At 41.1% G+C, this 18,637-nt stretch overlaps 3 protein-coding genes across 3 annotated transcripts; 1 reads left to right on the plus strand and 2 right to left on the minus strand.

The window, feature by feature from the left end:
* Nucleotides 1-39: 39 nt before the first annotated feature.
* Nucleotides 40-5,367, minus strand: sdhdb (succinate dehydrogenase complex, subunit D, integral membrane protein b). The gene is made up of 4 exons (XM_069718056.1): nt 5,296-5,367; nt 4,108-4,218; nt 2,618-2,768; nt 40-712 (listed from the first exon to the last, which is right to left on the minus strand). Exons 1-4 carry the CDS (start codon nt 5,342-5,344, stop codon nt 547-549), a joined length of 477 nt encoding a protein of 158 aa, XP_069574157.1. The 5' UTR covers nt 5,345-5,367; the 3' UTR covers nt 40-546.
* Nucleotides 5,368-5,745: 378 nt separating this feature from the next.
* On the plus strand, nt 5,746-9,964 carry timm8b (translocase of inner mitochondrial membrane 8 homolog B (yeast)). Its single transcript, XM_069718061.1, has 2 exons — nt 5,746-5,951; nt 9,114-9,964. The coding sequence occupies exons 1-2, from the start codon at nt 5,850-5,852 to the stop codon at nt 9,279-9,281; spliced, it is 270 nt and encodes an 89-aa protein (XP_069574162.1). The 5' UTR covers nt 5,746-5,849; the 3' UTR covers nt 9,282-9,964.
* Nucleotides 9,965-12,221: 2,257 nt separating this feature from the next.
* il4i1 (interleukin 4 induced 1) lies at nt 12,222-16,927 on the minus strand. Its single transcript, XM_069718058.1, is given in 9 exon segments — nt 12,222-12,497; nt 12,500-12,992; nt 14,759-14,895; nt 15,013-15,081; nt 15,200-15,401; nt 15,856-15,968; nt 16,073-16,287; nt 16,537-16,642; nt 16,883-16,927. Coding segments are annotated over 9 exon segments (1,656 nt in total).
* Between the last annotated feature and the right edge of the window lie 1,710 nt (nt 16,928-18,637).

Below are 18,637 nucleotides of genomic sequence, written 5' to 3' on the forward strand. Positions count from 1 at the left end.
CACATCAAACGGACCTGGTGAATGACTTGTAAACGGGGGTTTAGTGTGGAGGGGTGATGGATTCTCTCCTAGAAAAGGCTGCCTGGTTACTTCTTATCAGGTTTAAGAGCAAAAGGTGGTATGTACACACTGTTTGTTGAAACAAAATACATGAAAGTAATGAGCCACAAGAAGAACCAAACAATTAAAAAAAAAAAGACTAAGGTCAAACAGCAGTGTTCTGTAATACTTGATCGAAGTCAGATCTGTTTCATGGAAAACAAAAGTCCCTGTAGTTTAAACGTAGTCGCCGCAGAACAGAAACAGAAGCTACTTTGACATATTCTGAGAGAAAAATGGATGCAAGTGTCCAATCGACTTAAAGCCTGAACTGATCGACATTAATTACAATTGCACAACTTGCGCGTCGATGTAATATTGTCAAAATGCTATATTTATAAGAATTTACAAAGAAAACCATGAATTTTGTACAATCAGCCAGGATGAGTTGGCTCCCGCCCCGGTGTGTAGGTCCTCCCCGAGCTTCACAAGTCCATTTTGTCGTATTCATTTGCTCCACAAAAGGGCGACGGCTTTGCAGATGCCCACGTCGTTGTAGTTGAAGTAGCAGAGGCCGGCGAAGGTGACCGTGGACAGGAGGAAGAGGCCCGCGTTAGCCATCTTGATCTTTGCGTCCCCGTGAACATAGTCTGTCAACACCTGCCCGATGCCCCTGCCGGACAAAAGATGGGACGCAAAAATGAAAGGAGGTGAAGACAGAACCGGATTGTGGCTTCAACAATGCTTCAAATGAATCAGGATTTTTAACAAAAATTTTTTTTATTGAAAATACCTGAACTTTGGACACCTTACGCACTTTGGCCCGTAAAATGTGTTTCTGTATACTTGTGTGCATTCTTTACCATTTAATTCCCATTTCAGTTTTCTTCTTCTTAATTCTCATTGTTACTCAGCATTAAAGCAGCAGATTCCCCTGACCTCTCCCTTGTGTCGAGTTAGCCCGGCTGCACCGCCGGCTTCCGTGTTCTTTCGCCGAGTAACATTCGGGCTACTCGGCCCCGTATTAGCGTTTGCACAGCCGCTCTGTAAGCGCAGACCGATTAGCGACCGCTATCGGTGGTCAACCGCGGTAGTCCCGCCCCTCCTTCGCCGTGATTGGACGATGGGCGACGTTTGCTGAACGCTCAATTTGATCCACGGTGTCATCGCATGTACCAGGGTTTAGAAAAAACAAGTGCTAATCAGGTGCTGATGAAGACCAAGGGACATAACTTGGACTACTTCCTTCCTGGCTTGCCCTGGCCCACGTACGTTTGATTTGATTCGAGTTCTCTTTATTGTCACAATGTTCTTCAGAAATGTCTCTTGCACGCATCAAACAAAAACAAATACGCTCGCATAGATGACCTCAAATACCAGTAAGTGTGTCCGTTGTACGTCTCTGTAGCTTCGTCCACGATTCCATTTTAAGCTCCACGTCAATCGCTGCGCTGCGCATGAGGAACAGCGCGAGAACCGTTCGACTGAGCGCTCATCGCGATATCGCCGTTGAGGTTTGTATTGTTAAGACATACCAGTTTAAAAAGGTCACACGGCTTTGAATACAAAAATACCCATGAGCCTCTGCTGTTACTTGTGTGGGGAAAGTCAGCGAGCTGAGTGATGCGGAGCGACAGCCAGTAAGAAAGAACAGTTTTCAATGAACAAGTTAGTTGAAGGAACGACTTCTGTCGCCTCAAAGAGCTCATTGCAGCCACATTCATCAGCTTAGCGTTCATTTCCAACGCTCCTTTGAGCTCTGAAATCCTATTAGGTACAGACTCGGCTGAAGAGAGGAAAGCTTTCCAACCTTCTCGTGCTTCGGCCGACGATGGCGCCAGAGGACGTTGGAGCGTTCGTCTGACTGGTTTTTGGTTTTAAGAAGACGCGTCTCGACCCCCCCGATGACCCCCACCCGCCCCGAAAAGCCGGTTGCTTAACGAGACTTGGGACTCGTTTAAGCAGTTGTAAGTCGGTGTTTTAAAGTCATGCAATCACCAGCAAGTGGAACAACAACAAAACTGAGCCAGAACTTTCATAAAATGGAGGTTTAAAATGAACTACCGCTGAAGGAGGAATTAGTTTAGCGTTTACTTCTGGTACAGATGTGCCGCCGAGGAAACGGGAAGAAAAACGATGTCATTTGAAAAGCTACGACTTTCCACATGGTGAGTACGGCAAGTAATCCAGGATGTTATGTTGCTGAACCGGGAGAGAAGACGGAGAGGATCGATGTGTTTCAGAACTGGACCCTCACCATCACATCTCCTTAACTTCACGCTTTTTCTCTCCCATAGTTTGTGCTGATTGTCCGTTGCCTCTCCATTCAGTTTCTTTTTCCTTCCGTCTCTTGGAGGTTTTTCTCCCTTAAAAGAAGGAGTTTTTCCCCCCCTCCTATCTTATGTGGGAATTGTTGAATTGTTGGGTTTCTCTTGTATAATGTTCTAAAATTCTGCTGTCAGGACTTTAATGTGTCGAGTACCATGAAATAACCCGTATTTGGCCCTCTAGTAATAAAATAGAATCGACTGTGGGGGTTACGACCAGGCGGCGGGTTTTCTTGTTTGACTCGACTTACCAGTGTCCGTGGAGGGTCAGGGCAGCGGCCAGGGAGTAGTCGATGACGGGACCGGGGCAGTAATAAGCTACGGGGCCCAGGGCCAGCAGCAGCATGCTCAGCCCTCGCTCCGCTGTCCAGTGCAGGGAGGCGGCTTTGGACTCCGGGCCCGCTGTGGAGCGAGACAAGGCGACTGTTATCAGAGGGCTTCACTATCCAAGTGGTAAAAGACCGTATGATGTAACTTGCGTATTGCACACCGTTATCTTTATGTCGACACGTAAACCAGCAACACTTTTTTTTGTTGCAATTGCATGTTCTTGAAATGAATGAAATATTTTGGGGTATTTGAGTTGAGCTTACTGTTCTCACATAATACACGGACATATGGCCTCGCCCTTATGATACAGATGTGGCATGAGGCTTGACAGATGTAACAAATCAAGTTACGCAAGTCACATTAAAGGAACTGTAGAATCTCAGTTTTTTTTATTATTATTTTATTATTATATAACAAGATATACCAAAGTGATCAATGTATAAGTGTCATATGAAGACAAGCCAAGAACAAAATAGTCATAGTCTTAAGAATCTAATACTTCAGTCCTTTTTTCACTCTTGATAACACATTTTGGTTGGCACACAGGGAGCCTGATAACGTCAGTGCAACACATTAAAATCACTTAATGTGTGTTTTTTTTGTTTTTTTAATACTAAAATTATACTTAAGGACATTTTAAGTACAAAATGTTTTACTGATACAACTTTTTTTTTCCATTTAGCAAAATAACATAAAAAGTTAATAAAAAAATCTCCATCTGTACATATTGAAAATAGGTAAACAAGAACAATCTGACTACACGGTTACCAATTCTTGGTATTTGACAGCAGAGGACCCCCCCCCGCTCCACACACACACACACACACACACACACACACACACACACACACACACACACACACACACACACACACACACACACACACACACACCATTCGGTAAATGACCCACAAACCTGCACAGGTGTTTGAAACCTGCTAACATTCGAAGGCCTTTGTACAGACCAGCTGTGAAAACACCTGGTGCAGGTGGTGCACTCGGCGTTTTTGGGAGTGCTCATAAACCCACCGGTGCTAACCGATCAAGAGAAGGATGGAAATGACCCAGATAGACATTAAACAGACCCTTTAAGTGTTGAATGGTATCGTTATTGGTATATTTACAGCAACCAGACTACAGTATGCCGGACTTTGACCGTTTTATCAATCACTATCACATGCAAAGAACAATATGCATTCTTTACGCGATACTTTGATCTCATTTTCTTTTTACTGATAATGTAGCTCAGCTCAGTCATGACTGACTGTGCAGAACGTCGTTGGAAGAAAGTATGTCACAGCTGCGGTGGTTTCAATGGCTTTTGGTTTTGTCACACTAGTTTCGATAGAGTTGTGCCACGCGTGGGTCACAACGAGTACTCCTGCAGAGCTCGTGCTCGTGAAACACTGACCGTACAGAGCCTGCGACGAATGAATCCTCGCCGTCAGCAGGTAGGGCTGCTCCTGGCGTTTGTTCGGTACGGCCAGCGGCCTGGCCAGCACGCTGCTCTGGTAGATCAGAGCTGAAGAGAACACGTTTCCAATGGGCACACATGATGGCATTCAACGACAGTGACAAACAACAAATCAAACAATAATAAACTAACTTGTCATTATAGCAGGTCTCAACTCAACAAAAGTATAGAAGAACGGGGAAAATATGTAAGCAACATATTTTGCTCAGTTCCGTCTCAATATTTAACAAATTAAAACAACATTTCCCCCCAAATATTTCTCCTTGTGATTGTTAGATCTTTTATTTCCGTTTTCGAAATAATTTCACTCCAAAATACCAAAAATAATTCTAAAGGTAAATCAAATCACATTTAGGTCCCACAGGGTCAAATCAATTATTTATTGACTTGTAGATCAACTCATAGCTTTAAAATAGAGTAAAATATCTGACAAATTTCATTTAGGCTGGATTACAATATGGTTTTTTTCTTGTTTTGATATTATTGTTGGGGATTTGAATACTGCCTTAAACACGGGTGAACACAGCATGGCTTTAGTCAACAGTCAACACTAAGAAACTGTTCACCAAAGCAGCCACAGGAGGGCGGTCGTGAGCAGTACTCATCTAACATGAACTTTTACTGAAATGGTTTACAAAGCTCTTTACTTTGTCTTACATATGCCGAATTAAACTCAGTCTTATCATTTAAAAACTGAGCTGTAAAGTCAAGGTTTCTTTGCTTGCTATGTATAATTTTTTTTCTAAATGATTGTATTTTGTACAATGCCTGGTGTGCAGCTCAACCGATCTCGTGCGAGTGTTAACGTCACGGTAAGACAGTGATGTCATCATAGTTCCTTTAAGGTCGCGTCACAACCAAGTCTTCTGTGGGTGTTAAGTTAACCAGGCACTAACTAACGTTAACCACCGATGATAACTTGGATAGACCCGCTTGTAATGACAACATAACTTGCTTTAGTGAATTGGTGAACTTGAAAAGTAGTGTGGCGGATGTGATTTGTCCTCCCACATGCAGGACTCCTCCTCCCTTCTCACAAAACGGCCAGCTGCCAAACGGCGGTGCTAAAGTGGGCACATGTGTTCAATAAAGACAGAGCGATGGGGAAGAGAGAGCAGTACTTACGTTGAACTCCTCTGCGACACACAGAACTCAACCTGACAATAGCCGCCATGATGATTAACCTACCAAGGTCACCACAGTCACCCGGATGTATTTGTTGCGTCGTCTGCGTCACAAAGATGTTGATGTTCACGAGGATCAGTTCGTAGAGTTGACTACATGGGAAACCTCTGCTCGAAATAAAGTGGATTCAAAAAACAAACTACACGAGAAACCGGTAACTTCAGGGATAATATTACATGATAAAATAGTGTGTACATATATTTATATGCACGATGAATACTTTAGTCCTGGTGAGAAAAAAAAAAGTTGCCTTGAGTCAGCTCTCGTTAAACATGAAATATCTTTGTAAGCGTCACTTCCTCCGGCGTAGATTTACACATGACACGGAGAGGAGTCGCCCCCGCGTGGTTTGATCGGGTACAGCGCATCCCGGTATTTAAATCAGTGAGGTTTCCCGAGCTGCAGCGCTCACTGGCGGTGAAACCGAAGGTCACCTCAGCTCAATTCAGCAGCCGGTCACCGGAACAACTCTGTAGCCATTTAAACACAAGGCGATGGACAGTTTTGAGAACTTCAGTGCGTCGGAGAAAGCAGAGGCGACGGAGCTTCAGCGGATGATCGCTGTAGAGCAACAGAAAGCGCAGTTCCAGGCCCAGGTTTGTATGCTAACCATGCTAACGTGTGTCCAGTCAGGCCACATGCTATGATCCTCCCTCTCGTGTGGGAGACTCCATTAAATAGTTCACAGTTCACGCTTTCGCCGCCGAAATATAATGTCATGTTTTTGCAGATGCTTCATATGTTGACTGAGCTAGCTGACGCCGAGCCAACAGAAAGTTCTTTGAACAGCGTCACTCGCTAAAAGGACTCTAATTTAAAACGAGCAGTTTGTGTAATGGAGTCTGGCACGGCGATCGTGCCCCCACCGTCTGATGTGAACCTGTCTTTTATGATTATTCAGGCCTGACTATTGTAAAAATACTTTGTACATCTACTGTATTCCAGGCTGATCACCAACCTGGCAACGCAATCACGTTGTGTTGAGTTCAAATGACCACAAACTAAGACGTGTGCCAGCACAGGGCTGGAAGGGACTTAGAGACAACAGGTTCATACTCAGAGGCAGTAAAGGTGAGGATCAGTCCAGCTGTGACAGTGACGTCTCATCAAGAAAACTTCTGAAGTGAACCAGTATAAAGAGAGCAGAGTAGGAGGCGCGAGTAGAAACTTGATATAAAAGTGGATTTAGCAATAAGCAAGTGTCTCAAACTGCAATACCACCGAGGGCCCCTAGGGGTTGGTTTCAAAGCGGTTCCTGCTCCATAGACTCAAAACTTAACTTCTCTCATGAAATACATAGTCAATACAATTTGATCCATGTGTCAATTTCGTGTCCTTTGCTAAAATCACTCCTTCATTAGCTCCTGTTGAATGCAAACGATGCGGGGAAAGCTCTAACTTTCATGAGTATGTGTTTCACATTAGGTCGTTACGGCACCTGAGTTGCACATGTTTCTGTGACTACTGGTATGTAAGGATTTGCAATTTCCCCATGGAAGTGAGCATCAGCTTTTGTGTCAAACTCTGGAAATCAGCAATGAACACCCTTGAAATACATCAGAAAATCGGCAGCAGTAAAGTAGAGTCAGGTTTTTTGTTTTGTTTTTTTGTTTCTCCAACATGCCCACATGTACTTGACCACAACAACCCGATCATTGCTCCCTACCTTTGGTCCATGGTGATATTGCAAATGCACACGTACCAGTGGTCACAAGTATGTGTAGCTCTGATGCTGATTTTGATCAAGCAACATATATTTGAATGGTCGTTTGTGCAACAGGAAACGGTCGCTGACAGCTGTAGCACACAAATGCTAAAAACACATTTTAGCATAAATATGTATGGTAGTTCGGGGTGCCTTCTCTCGTGTACACATCACATCGACGTCGGCCCTGGTCGAGTTTATTTCTACTCTGATTTCAGTGACATTTCAGGTGGCCAACCGCTGATCATCACAGCTTCATGGGCCCACGTGTGTGGGAAATCGAGTTCTGATGACCCGCAGGATTTATGTTTATCTATCGTCGCGACCGTCACGAAGAAACACACGAAGAAAATCTGTGCTTGTTCCACAATTTCAAATGTTAAACGGTCGATGTGGCTGACTGAGAAATTTGTTGTTGTTATGGCAGGCAGCAGGTGAATGTCGGTCATGTTAGCGGCGCTTCACTGAATACATGCAACAAAACAGGATGATGGTGTGTTGAGTCATGTGATGTGTCAGAGCGTTTGCTTTACTGTGAAGTAGGGGTGCATGAAATTGGCCTGAGATTTCCAGTTGGAGTGCCGTCACTATCTTAATTTCTTTTGGGAGCCAGAAGTGACCATATTTGGATGAGCTGAGGAAGCAGCAAGCAGTGGATGTGACCAATAACCTGAGCACACTATGCCCACCCACCTATACCGGCAACCTGACTGCACCCCAGGCATTTCAATGAAACCAGACACGCTCACCAATATAGCTCTCTTTGAGGCCTGATATCTCATTTATGATGGAATTATTTTCAGAAAGAACACCAGAACACTGATCAGAAGGTGAGAATTCAGTAAATGGTACCAGAATGACTTTACATTTCATGATGAGAGAAGTTGGGAGTCTATTGGAGCCAGAAGGTTTTTTTTTTTTTGCAGCAGCCCCTGGTGGCCCTCGTGTGTATTGCACTTTAAGACACTTTGCATCAGCTTCAATTTTACAACCCACAGACTTCATCCATCTTCGTGTGCAGTCTGTACTGATAGATAGATAGATAGATAGATAGATAGATAGATAGATAGATAGATAGATAGATAGATAGATAGATAGATAGATAGATAGATAGATAGATAGATAGATAGATAGACAGACAGACAGACAGACAGACAGACAGACAGATACGTCATTAATCCTTTCGCTACAGCAGCATTTATAGATACAGGAAAGCAATAAAATAACAGTAAAAAATATTAAATATAAAAATGCACAGTATATGCAATAAATAAAACAAAATAGAATAATTAAATTAAAACTAACTAAACAATAGTGCAATTTTTTTTAAATTTTATTTAATTATTTTTTTTAAATTTTATTTAAACAAACAAGAAACACATTCAACAGTGTTATTGTACTGTGATGGATTTTGCCAGAGGTGAGTTATTGTACAGTCTTATTGCAGTGGGCAGGAATGATCTCCTGTATCTGTCCTTGTGACAGCAGAGCTGGAGGAACCTTTTGGAGAACGTCCTCCGCTGTCCCTGCAGCAGGTGGTGGAGAGGGTGGACAGGATTATCCAAGATGGACAATAGTTTGTTCAGCGTCCTCCTCTCCACCACCTTTTCCAGGCTGTCCAGTTTGTAGCCGATGATGGAGCCGGCCTTCTTAACCAGCTTGTTAAGTCTGTTGGTGTCACCGGCTCCAATGCTGCTCCCCCAGCAGACCACAGCGAAGTACAAAGCACTGGCCACAACAGACTGGTAGAACATCTCCAACATCTCGCTGCACACATTGAAGGATCGAAGTTTCCTCAGAAAAAGAGTCCAAACAATGTTACCATGATATAGTTTGTGCAGCAGAGACTAAGTGTCTTGGTCACTATTCTTTAATCACTTGATTGAAGGAACTCTTATAAAAAAATTTTTTTTATTATTATACCAAAATATATTTTAGTTCTTAAGACAACATTAGGTGATTTTTGTTTTAATTGTTTTTATTCAAACGGTAACATATTGATCCCAGAGTTTTAATGTATCGGCGCTTAATTAGCTTTTCTTGTGGCTTCCAGGTGCACACCTTCACGGATGTCTGCTGGGACAAGTGTGTGGACAGTCCGGGCTCCAAGCTGGACTACCGGACCGAGACGTGCCTGGTGAGCTGTGTGGAGCGATTCATCGACACCACCCTGACCATCACCAACCGCTTCACGCAGATGGTGCAGAAGGGTGCTCAGTGATAATGGACTCTCAAAGGGACATGAAGCATTTTGTGTCTCTCTAACTGGTTGATGACAATGATTTGAAGAGGACTCAGCATTCATGTGTTTTGTTTTTTTTGGACTGGATGTGCTGGAAGGGGGTGGGAGGGCACTCTGCATTCTTCTACCTGTGAACTGAGAAGTGGCACATGTTCACCAGCCTGTCTGAGATCCTGAGAGGGGGTCTCTGCAGGTCCTCAACAATCTGGAAAAAAACAACAACCATTTAATCCAGTTTCCTTTAAAAGGTTTCAATAAATCTTAAATATGTGGCTCAATCTTTCATCAGGCCACAGCTCAAAGATTCATCATTTACTTTCATATATATGGTTAAGAATATTTATATTTTGTAGCTAAAAAAAACAACAGCAAGTGTTAAGTACATCTGCTTGATAAACAACCAAATGGAAAAGTTATTGTGTAACTGAAGATGAATCAACCAATTGCTGCCATCCATCTATCGGGTTTTTGCTGGTTCAGTTTAATGCAATTAATGAGATCATTAGGAATTCCTGTTGAATACAGGCCGACGTGATATGAACTATCTGTACTTTGTTTGGTTCTTGCAGGTTTTCTGTCAGAGTCACACTTTGTTCCTGTATGATTGAGACACAGATTTGACATTAGACTCCATGTGGTATTAAAAAAAGTCTTCAAATGAACTGCAGAAACACTGAATGATTCCAACAAACGTGGAGCAGTTGTCTCTGTTTCCAGGACAGATCTGGGGTCAGTGATAAGTCAGTATTTGTCAGCAGTAAATAACCAAGTACTCTGCTTATCAGAATCAGCTTTATTGCTTTATTGGCCAGGTATGTTAACGCATACAATGAATTTGAGTCCGGTTGTAACTTATGTCCAACTTTAAGTTACTTGTACGTAATTATTTCCATTCTTCCACTCTTCTACATTTCAGAGGCAAATATTCTTTTTACTCGTATTTATTTGACAGCTTTAGTTATTTTTCAGATAAAGATTTGACACCATGGATAATATACCCAGCTTTTTAACTACAACACTGTTTGAACCAGGGGTTCCCCACCCATTTGGTCTCTGATGTCTTAAATCAGTGTGTAGTCGGGGTGAAGTAGTTCAAACTGCACCTGCAGCAGTTACAATGGTAACATAGAGCTCACACACTGATGCGTCACTATTATTAATCTAATTTATGTCATGTATAATTATAAATCAGTCAGAAGGACCAAAGACTTTTAATTGAATACTTTAACTACATTTTGGACTTCAATAGGATTTTTGATGCAGGACTTATACCTGTAATGGTGTACTTTTATATTGGTGAGTTGGTACTTTTACTGAAGCAAAGGATCTTGATACTTCTTCCACATCTGGTATTTGTCACATTCTGCATCATAGATTTAAGATATTTTCATACGCGTATTTATTTACAAACACTTGAATACTGAAATCACAATGAAGGCATTACTAACTATCCTTTGGCCCTAAATGTCTGCTACTAAAGCAGAACAAAGAGTGCTTCATAATAATAAACACAAAGAGCACAAGAGGTCACGATTAAGATTTTCATCTTTTTTTTTTTTTAACTTTTTTTTTTTTATCTTAAACTTATGAAAGTGCAACCAATTCATACTCTGAAGATCCATGAACGTGGAAGTGTAAGAAGCTGACAGCAGTGGCCTCCCGTCCTTTGGACTGCTGGATGTTCTTGTTAATGTGTTCGAAAAAAAAAAAGGTTTATTGTTCCTTGTGTCTGTTGATGTTCCATCACATGAAAATATATATAGATTTTTTTTTTTTACAGATACTTTCAGAGTTTCTTTTAGAGATGTTAGAGGTTTCATTTTGAAAGGAGGGGATTCATTCATGTTTAATTTTTAATTTTAAACATTGCTGGTTTAGAAAGAGTCAACATTCTCTGTCCCATCAGGAACTCCATTCAGGATTCATCAGAATAATTTCTAATGCTCATATGAACTGTCTCACAAATATTCATACAGAACTGAAATGATTACACGATTTATTAACTGGTTGATGGCTGGAAAGTTAAACGTGTTGACATCACAAAAAAACAATGGAACAGTAAAACCCTGCAAATCCAATTCATGCAGAAAATGATTAGTGTTGAAAAGTAACTAGTTACATGTGACTAAATTACAAAATAAAAGTCATTTTAATCCTTTATAGTTACTGAGAAAAATACAGAACTAAACTTTCAAATATGAAAAACATTGGTTACAAAGGGGTTACATCTGAATATATTCTTTTTGGTAAAAAGATTTCATGCACAATAAAAGGATTCATTCTGTTAATTTGTGTCTTTTTGCTGCACAGGAATGTGTTCTGTACGACACTCGTTAGGAAATTAATTAAAAAGTCATTCCAATGTAATACGTTACACGACTTTGATGAGATATTTGAAATACCCTTACAGAAAAATCACATCAATTTCACATGTGCACAAACTCATAAGAACACGTGCCCACATGACACGTGATTGTACACATGGGAAACATTTGGTTTTCAAGGTGTAATGTGTGAAGCTGATGTAGCTTAGCATGTGAAAACCTTTTTAAATTTGTTCCCATGTTATCATGTGGCAACATGTGATAAACATGTTTCATATATGTGATCACATTTGTTTTTTTTCTGTAAGGATAGTTACATGACCTATTATGTTTTTAACAGGATCATTTATAATCTGTTATCTATTACATTTCACCAGTTTCCAACACTGATAATAATTTAAATTGCAATAATGCTTTTTTGTGGAATCGGATCTGAATGTAAGTTAATTGTTTTTTAAGACCAGCCTTGTACCATTGATCAATAAATATGTCCATAACACAAGAAATTACACTTGACATCAGGGCGGGCTTGATGCTGGTGGATCAGTATTTAAGATATCAGAGAAAGTGTAAAAAATATTTGCTGCACATGACACTACACTGTAAGGCTGTTCATATTTTGAGCAGCCCTGAGTGCGGACTTCATGGCCGTTTCAATCCACCCATGAGGTGTGGCTGTGTGCTCCCCCGCAAAGTGCACCCGCCCCTCGCTCTGGAACAGTTCTCGGGCGTAGTGCCCCTGCTGGTAGGGTGTGAACAGAGCGAAGGCTCCGAGACTGTAGGGATCCAAGCCCCACTTCTTCACCAACCCTCCTGTGCACAGAGGCCTGATGTCCTCTCCGTGGATCTTCACCAGGTCCTCCAAGATCACACGGCCATCAGCTCCTCCTCGCTCATCCCCTGGAAGAGGGTGGAATCGTCGGAGCAGGTGTAGGACGCCAGCAGGGCCCCCGCGGCTGTACCAGGGAAGCTGTGACTAGGATAATAGATGAAGCGAGAGGGCCGGTCCGTGATGCTCTTTCCTCCTTTGATGCCCTCTTTCTCCCAGAAGCGCTCCCTGAAGCTGAGCACCACCTTTGTGGAACTGGCGTAATGAACTGAGCGCAGGGCCTCCATCTTGTCCCCAGACAGAGGGGGCTGGAAGTCAATGAAGAGGGTCGCCTTGGCTGTGGCGGTCACCAGGGCGTAGTCTACTGTCAGGTTGGTCAGGGAGCCTGAATTATGCCAGTCCTGGTACGTTACGGTCACATTGCCACCGCCCGTTTGGTTTATTAGCTTGACCTTGGAGTTGAGGAGGATGGTGGCATTTAACACACGGTAGAAAGCTCTGGGCAGGTGGTCAAAGCCATCCGTTACTTCAAAGTACCTGGGAACAAACACCAAGACAAAAACCCTCTTAATCAAAATACATCATTAAAGCTGCACTAATCAGTATCTTTTTTTAATTAAAATGTGAATGAAATTAGTGAGTACATTACATTACATTTCATTTATCTGACACTTTTATCCAAAGCGACTTACAATAAGTTCATTTCAACCATGAGGGTACAAAACCCAGAACAACAGGAATCAAGAAAATACAATTTCTTCAAGAAAGCCAAACTACAAAGTTCTGTCAGTAAGTGTCATTTTAAGTTCTACTAAAGTTCTATCGTTCAAGATGAAGTCTGAAGAGGTGTGTTTTTAGTTTGCAGCGGAAGATGTACAGAGTACATGGTTAAGAAATTGGATTATTTAGCAGTGAAAGCTAGATATATTTGTCAGGAGTTGGAGGGGAAGAAAATGAGGCTAAAATGATAGTTAACATTCAATTTATATTCATTAATTGGCCATAAATCTGCAGTTTGAATTATTTTACCCAGAAATGAGTGAGTTTTCGTGCCCTCTGTTTAACACAATCAATAAACACACTGATGGCTTCTTTCCAGAAGCAGAATGGTTGCTACTTAGTGGAAAAGAAACACTTTTTTCTGTGTCCTGCAACAGCTGCAGTTTGCTCTGACGCCTTAATTTGAAAATGCCTTACATCTGTGGTCCCGCCTCTTCTTCTTGTACATAGCCAAGATGGCGAATGTTTTGGAGGGGAAAATGTCCAGTCTTTTACACATACTTTGTTTTAACTGTTTTCAGTGCATCATTGGGGTACTTGAAACGCACTGCATGTTTGTGTACTTGACAGAATGCACTTACACACTCAAAATCGTGAGTGTTGCTATGTAAGTACAGCCATATTTACCCTGCGTTCCGAATCACATACTATTTATTTTTGCTTTTAGTACGGACTGCAGCTACCATTAAAAAGGATGCACTGTTGCATGTAGTATGTATACAATTGGGACATACTACTTCATCATATAAATGTGCCTTGAACTTGAACCCTTTTGGTCATATCCATCGTGATCCGTAGTGCGACAATTGAAGTAAAAAGAAAATTGGATGCAGTTTGGAACGAGTATGTTTCCTTTTAATGCCTCTTATTCTTCTCATTCTTCCTTGTTTTGCTGGCGCAGCATTATAGCGACACCATCTCGGGGGCTCAGTCGATGTGACTCATCTTCCGCCATGCAGACAATTGTGGGTCAGAAGAGCTAAAGTATCATGCTGGCCTACATGGTGCAAAATACGACCGGATAGTTGGACATCCTGGTATTACATTTAACATGCTATGTATTCGAACATGCTAAATCTTTTTCTAGCATACTAAATAGTTTGGTAGTATGGATATTGTAACACAGTTTTTTACCTTGCATCATGCCTGCCACCTGTCAGATGTCCTCAATTATTCAGTCTATCTCTTTAGCTACCATATCCACCTCACCTGCTCCCTGTTTCCACTTTCTTTATTAGGCTCCAGGTTTTATACACTCTCCAGCTCCTTTCTTTGCCCAGTTGTCTACATGTGTCCAGCTCTAATTTGTCCCTCCTGCTTTTGCTAATCTGACCTTCTCGGGTGTTTTACAGAATTTAATCTCTGCTTTGCCCTCTGTTGTTGTTTTCTGTTTTTGTATTTTTGCCAATAAACCCCCATAAAACGGATCTTGCCTGCTTGGACTCGGTTGGCATTTTATATCCTCCTCCCTACTTTTACTGACACGCCACATAATACAATTGGAAAATATGAATATTTCTTACTCAGTATTGTCATTGATGTCTGACTGTATGTACAGCATCTCTATCAGTGATGTGTAGAAGAGGCTGTTCTCGTTCAGGACGTCCCCGATCATCCTCAAAGCACCGCGGCTCAGGTTGCCCTCCTTCACCAGATATTCCTGTAAGCCGTCAAATTTATACTGTTATGTATTTGGTAACATTTTTCCATACAGATTTACACCGTGTGTCTATGTGGCATCTGTGAATCCAATGTTTATAGGAACCAACATCTTTACCTTCACTGTGAAGGAGTCATATTTATCCAACATGGCACTGCAGCCGATTGCTTTCAGGTCATCCCTCACCTGTGCACAGATTACGGCATTTATAAGTCCCTTTCCATGTGCAAAAAAACAAATTAAAGGAAAATGGATGCGATTGGAAGCAATAGGTATGTTATGAAGGTGTAGAATGCGTACAAACCTTCCACAGTGCCTGACTGAAGAGCTGAGCCGCTGACTTCCCCCTCTCTCTGTCATTCAGGCTGTAATTGAGCACACCAGGGTTGTTTTCCACTGTGTATGTCTTCTGAAGCAGTCCATTTACCAAATAGTATGTGTTGATGTCATCTTGGATGAAGTAATTCAAGGGAACTTGTAATTTTGATGCAAAGGAAAGAAGAATCCTGCAAAATAAATGCTGCACATTTAGTATCTTCTTTGTTTGCAAGATTTGACTTTTTTTTTTCAGATAGCACCAGTGGTGTTATTCAGTCTGATTGACAGGTGTGGATTTATTTAAATGGGACTTTTTGTTGTGCTGTTGAACTGTGCTGGGTTCAACTGACAGGTGTGTCGAATATTTTGTCCCTCCCACATATATAATTTGGCAAAATAATAGGAGCCCTCTCAAATTTCACAAATTACAGTTTTCAAATAGCATTAAAATAAATACTATAAATATGATATATAAATATTAATCAAATTGAACAACCACAAAAATGTAATGTATTTATAATCCTTTTGTATTTATAATCCTTTTGGAGAATTTACTGCTTTACTGTTGCATTATACATCGGTGTATTTCACTGTCACACTATGGCCCAGCAGATGGACAAGTCTTTTCATTTCTCTACTCACTTATGAAAGTTGGGAATTCTCATAGCACCAACTTCTGCGTACCAGCCTTCTCTTCTGTTCCTGAAGGTCTCCACACGCCCTCCAATACGATTACTGGCTTCTATTATGGTCACCTAATGCACATAATTATCACACCTTGTATTTCAATATCATCAATCAGAACATGTGGGATTCCTATCACACAGCATGTAGAGGTCAATGTTTCTCTCTGAATGACCTTATGTCCCGCATCCTCTAAAAACTTGGCAGCGGTCAGCCCGGCGATGCCCCCGCCGATGATTGCTACATGACGAGGTGTCTTTGTGGCAGGAAGACCTTTATCCACGATGGCGAGGAGCTCGCCATAGTCTGTGTCTTGGAGACACTCATACAGAGGGTCTCCAATGATCCCACTCACTGCAAAAACCACAACGCCCACTAGAACCAGAGGAACTGATGGAGGAAGAAAAAATCAACTCAAGTCAGGAATTTTAAGCATCACGATACGAACTGTACCAATCAGACAGCTGGAACTGAAGAAATAAATCCCTCAGGGATTGCTAAGCAACCACCAACTTCCAGTTTCCTTTCTTTACTAATGACTTTACAAAACTGAGGAGCTTTGACAAACAACATAAAAATACACTGCAAAATCAGACTTACAACTATTATACGAATGTCATCATGTAAAAGCATACTTACAGAATTTGCACAGTGCCATGTGAGGCATCATTTTGAGGATGGAACTCCACAGTCTGGACTTCTTCCTTCTGCTGTGGAAACTGACGCTATGAGCAGAAAAGGAAACCTAACAAACACAAGCATGTTATCTGTTGAGTGGAAGAGGCTCAGGCAGTATTATCAAGAACAAATATAAGTAAAATTTTCACTGAACAGTTTACTTCAAAACAATATTTCAACTATACCTTTTACTAAAACCACTTAAAAATTCATTAACTTTGGTCTAAACACCATTAATCATTGCAGTTAATGAATTACCTATAAATAGAAGAGAAGTAATGCTAATTCAGGGCTACATTCCACCCACCTTTGTTAAAGGTAATGTCTCGTAAGTTGTCATGAGCCTATTCATGACTGAGGAGAAATGACCTCGAGTCCCTGATGAAGCTAAACTATCAACGCTGTGACTCTCCATACGAAAAGGCTGCCTGGAAAACCTGGAAGTGGGGTATGTGTGAAATTGCACACAAAGTAATTTTAATGAGGGACTGTGTGGCTCCTGCAGGTCTTCCAGAAATATTTTCCCACACTGCCTCGAGAGTCAACCACTCTGAACAAATCAGATTAGTGAGGTTATACTAGTCATCAGCATACCTCATTTCCTCCATCTTCACTCATTTCAATATCTGACCTGAAAGTGCTCATTCAGTGGTATCCAAAAATGCCCAAGTCACACTTAAACCTTCATTCAAACTTAAAAGTGCATTCAAACTTAAATCTGCATTTCAGTACATATTCGACAAAAATAATTCAAATTTTTTAATTATAAATATCATAAGTATCAACAGTGTTTACTTCTTACTGATAAAAAAAAAAAGACATGATAAATCATGTAACTCACCTGACTCTTTCTGCCTCCGAACACAATAACACAGACTGCTTTTGTAGTCTGCAGTAAATGAAAGCAAAAGCATGGAGGGGAAAAATAAAGTTTCATTTTCCTGACGGTCTCTATATTAATTTTTTTTAGTATTCAAAACTCAGTGCTGAATGATTCACTTTTGAAGAAAGTGGAAGTGATAACAGTACTTCAACAATGGAGAATATAGAGGAAATATTGCATTGACATTGCCAGTGAATCAGAAAAGTGTGACTTGTACAATTTAAAGAAAGGTTTTCTTCAGAGAAACATACCTTTGGAAAACTTGTGGACTCTCTGGTGTCAAAGCTTGATTTGGACTCAGCAGGAGCCTCAAAAAGAGAGACACTTTCACCTGACCTGCTGACTGTGGCTCAGGTGAGATTCACAGGTTATAAAACTATAGTATTACATACAGTTATACAGCTGAACACAGCATTGTTCGGGGTTGAGGGTCAAGTTTTATTTCACATTTCTTTCTCAGTAAATGGGAAAACACTGAGGTCAGTGAACTAATGAGGCTAATGAGGTTAAGTCAGCCATGTTAATGTATAATGCGTAAGGGTCAGCTCTCCCAACACCCTGAGAAACCACAGAGAGGACAACCATGGAGTCAGCCCACTGAAGCTGCTGAATCTACAGGTTTGGAAAATAGTTTGAAAAAAGAATAAAAAGGAAAAGGAAAATACGTTATCGGCAAGCAGAAGTTTTTATTTCAACACCAAACAGCAAAGTTAGCATTTAAACATTGCAGCTAATATTTAAGATCCAGATAGTTGAGCAAACCTCTCTAAGAAAAAGAGTTGATAATGGATTTATATTTGTCAGGTGGACAGAATGAATCCAAATTAATGCTAATTAATGCAAAGGTTTGCTTGTTGATTGCAGCTCAAAGTGGCCAAAAAAAGCAAGTAAAACAAAGAAATAGCTCTTGGAGAGAGAAAATATTCATCCTCAGGAATGGGGAAGCCTCCTAGGCTGTAAACACAATTTAAAGTGGCAATGTGTAAGATTTTCTTTTATGGGAGAGGTTTCGTTTTATGTAATGAGGCAATGACAATCCCATTGAAAGGGAGCTGGTTCGGTCCATATGTTGCTTGTATCCATTGGGGGCCGTCTGTGCCTCATATGGTAGAGAGAGTTGCCCACTAATCATAAGGTGAATGGTCATGCTGAAAGACACTGAACCCCAAGTTGCTCTTG

Source organism: Brachyistius frenatus, unplaced genomic scaffold (assembly GCF_029030835.1).
Source record: "Brachyistius frenatus isolate BFR_SWC_R1_liver_20210118 unplaced genomic scaffold, ASM2903083v1 Contig_185, whole genome shotgun sequence".
Taxonomy (NCBI): Eukaryota; Metazoa; Chordata; class Actinopteri; family Embiotocidae; genus Brachyistius; species Brachyistius frenatus.

What these genes read in the sequence shown, in the direction of transcription:
- sdhdb (XM_069718056.1), bottom strand. Translation starts at nt 5,344, where the DNA reads ATGGCGGCTATTGTCAGGTTGAGTTCTGTGTGTCGCAGAGGAGTTCAA. An exon ending in GTGTCGCAGAGGAGTTCAAC is followed by an intron (nt 4,219 to 5,295) that starts GTAAGTACTGCT and finishes TGTTCTCTTCAG; the next exon opens with CTCTGATCTACCAGAGCAGC. An exon ending in CTGACCCTCCACGGACACTG is followed by an intron (nt 713 to 2,617) that starts GTAAGTCGAGTC and finishes TTTGTCCGGCAG; the next exon opens with GGGCATCGGGCAGGTGTTGA.
- timm8b (XM_069718061.1), top strand. Translation starts at nt 5,850, where the DNA reads ATGGACAGTTTTGAGAACTTCAGTGCGTCGGAGAAAGCAGAGGCGACG. An exon ending in AAGCGCAGTTCCAGGCCCAG is followed by an intron (nt 5,952 to 9,113) that starts GTTTGTATGCTA and finishes TGTGGCTTCCAG; the next exon opens with GTGCACACCTTCACGGATGT.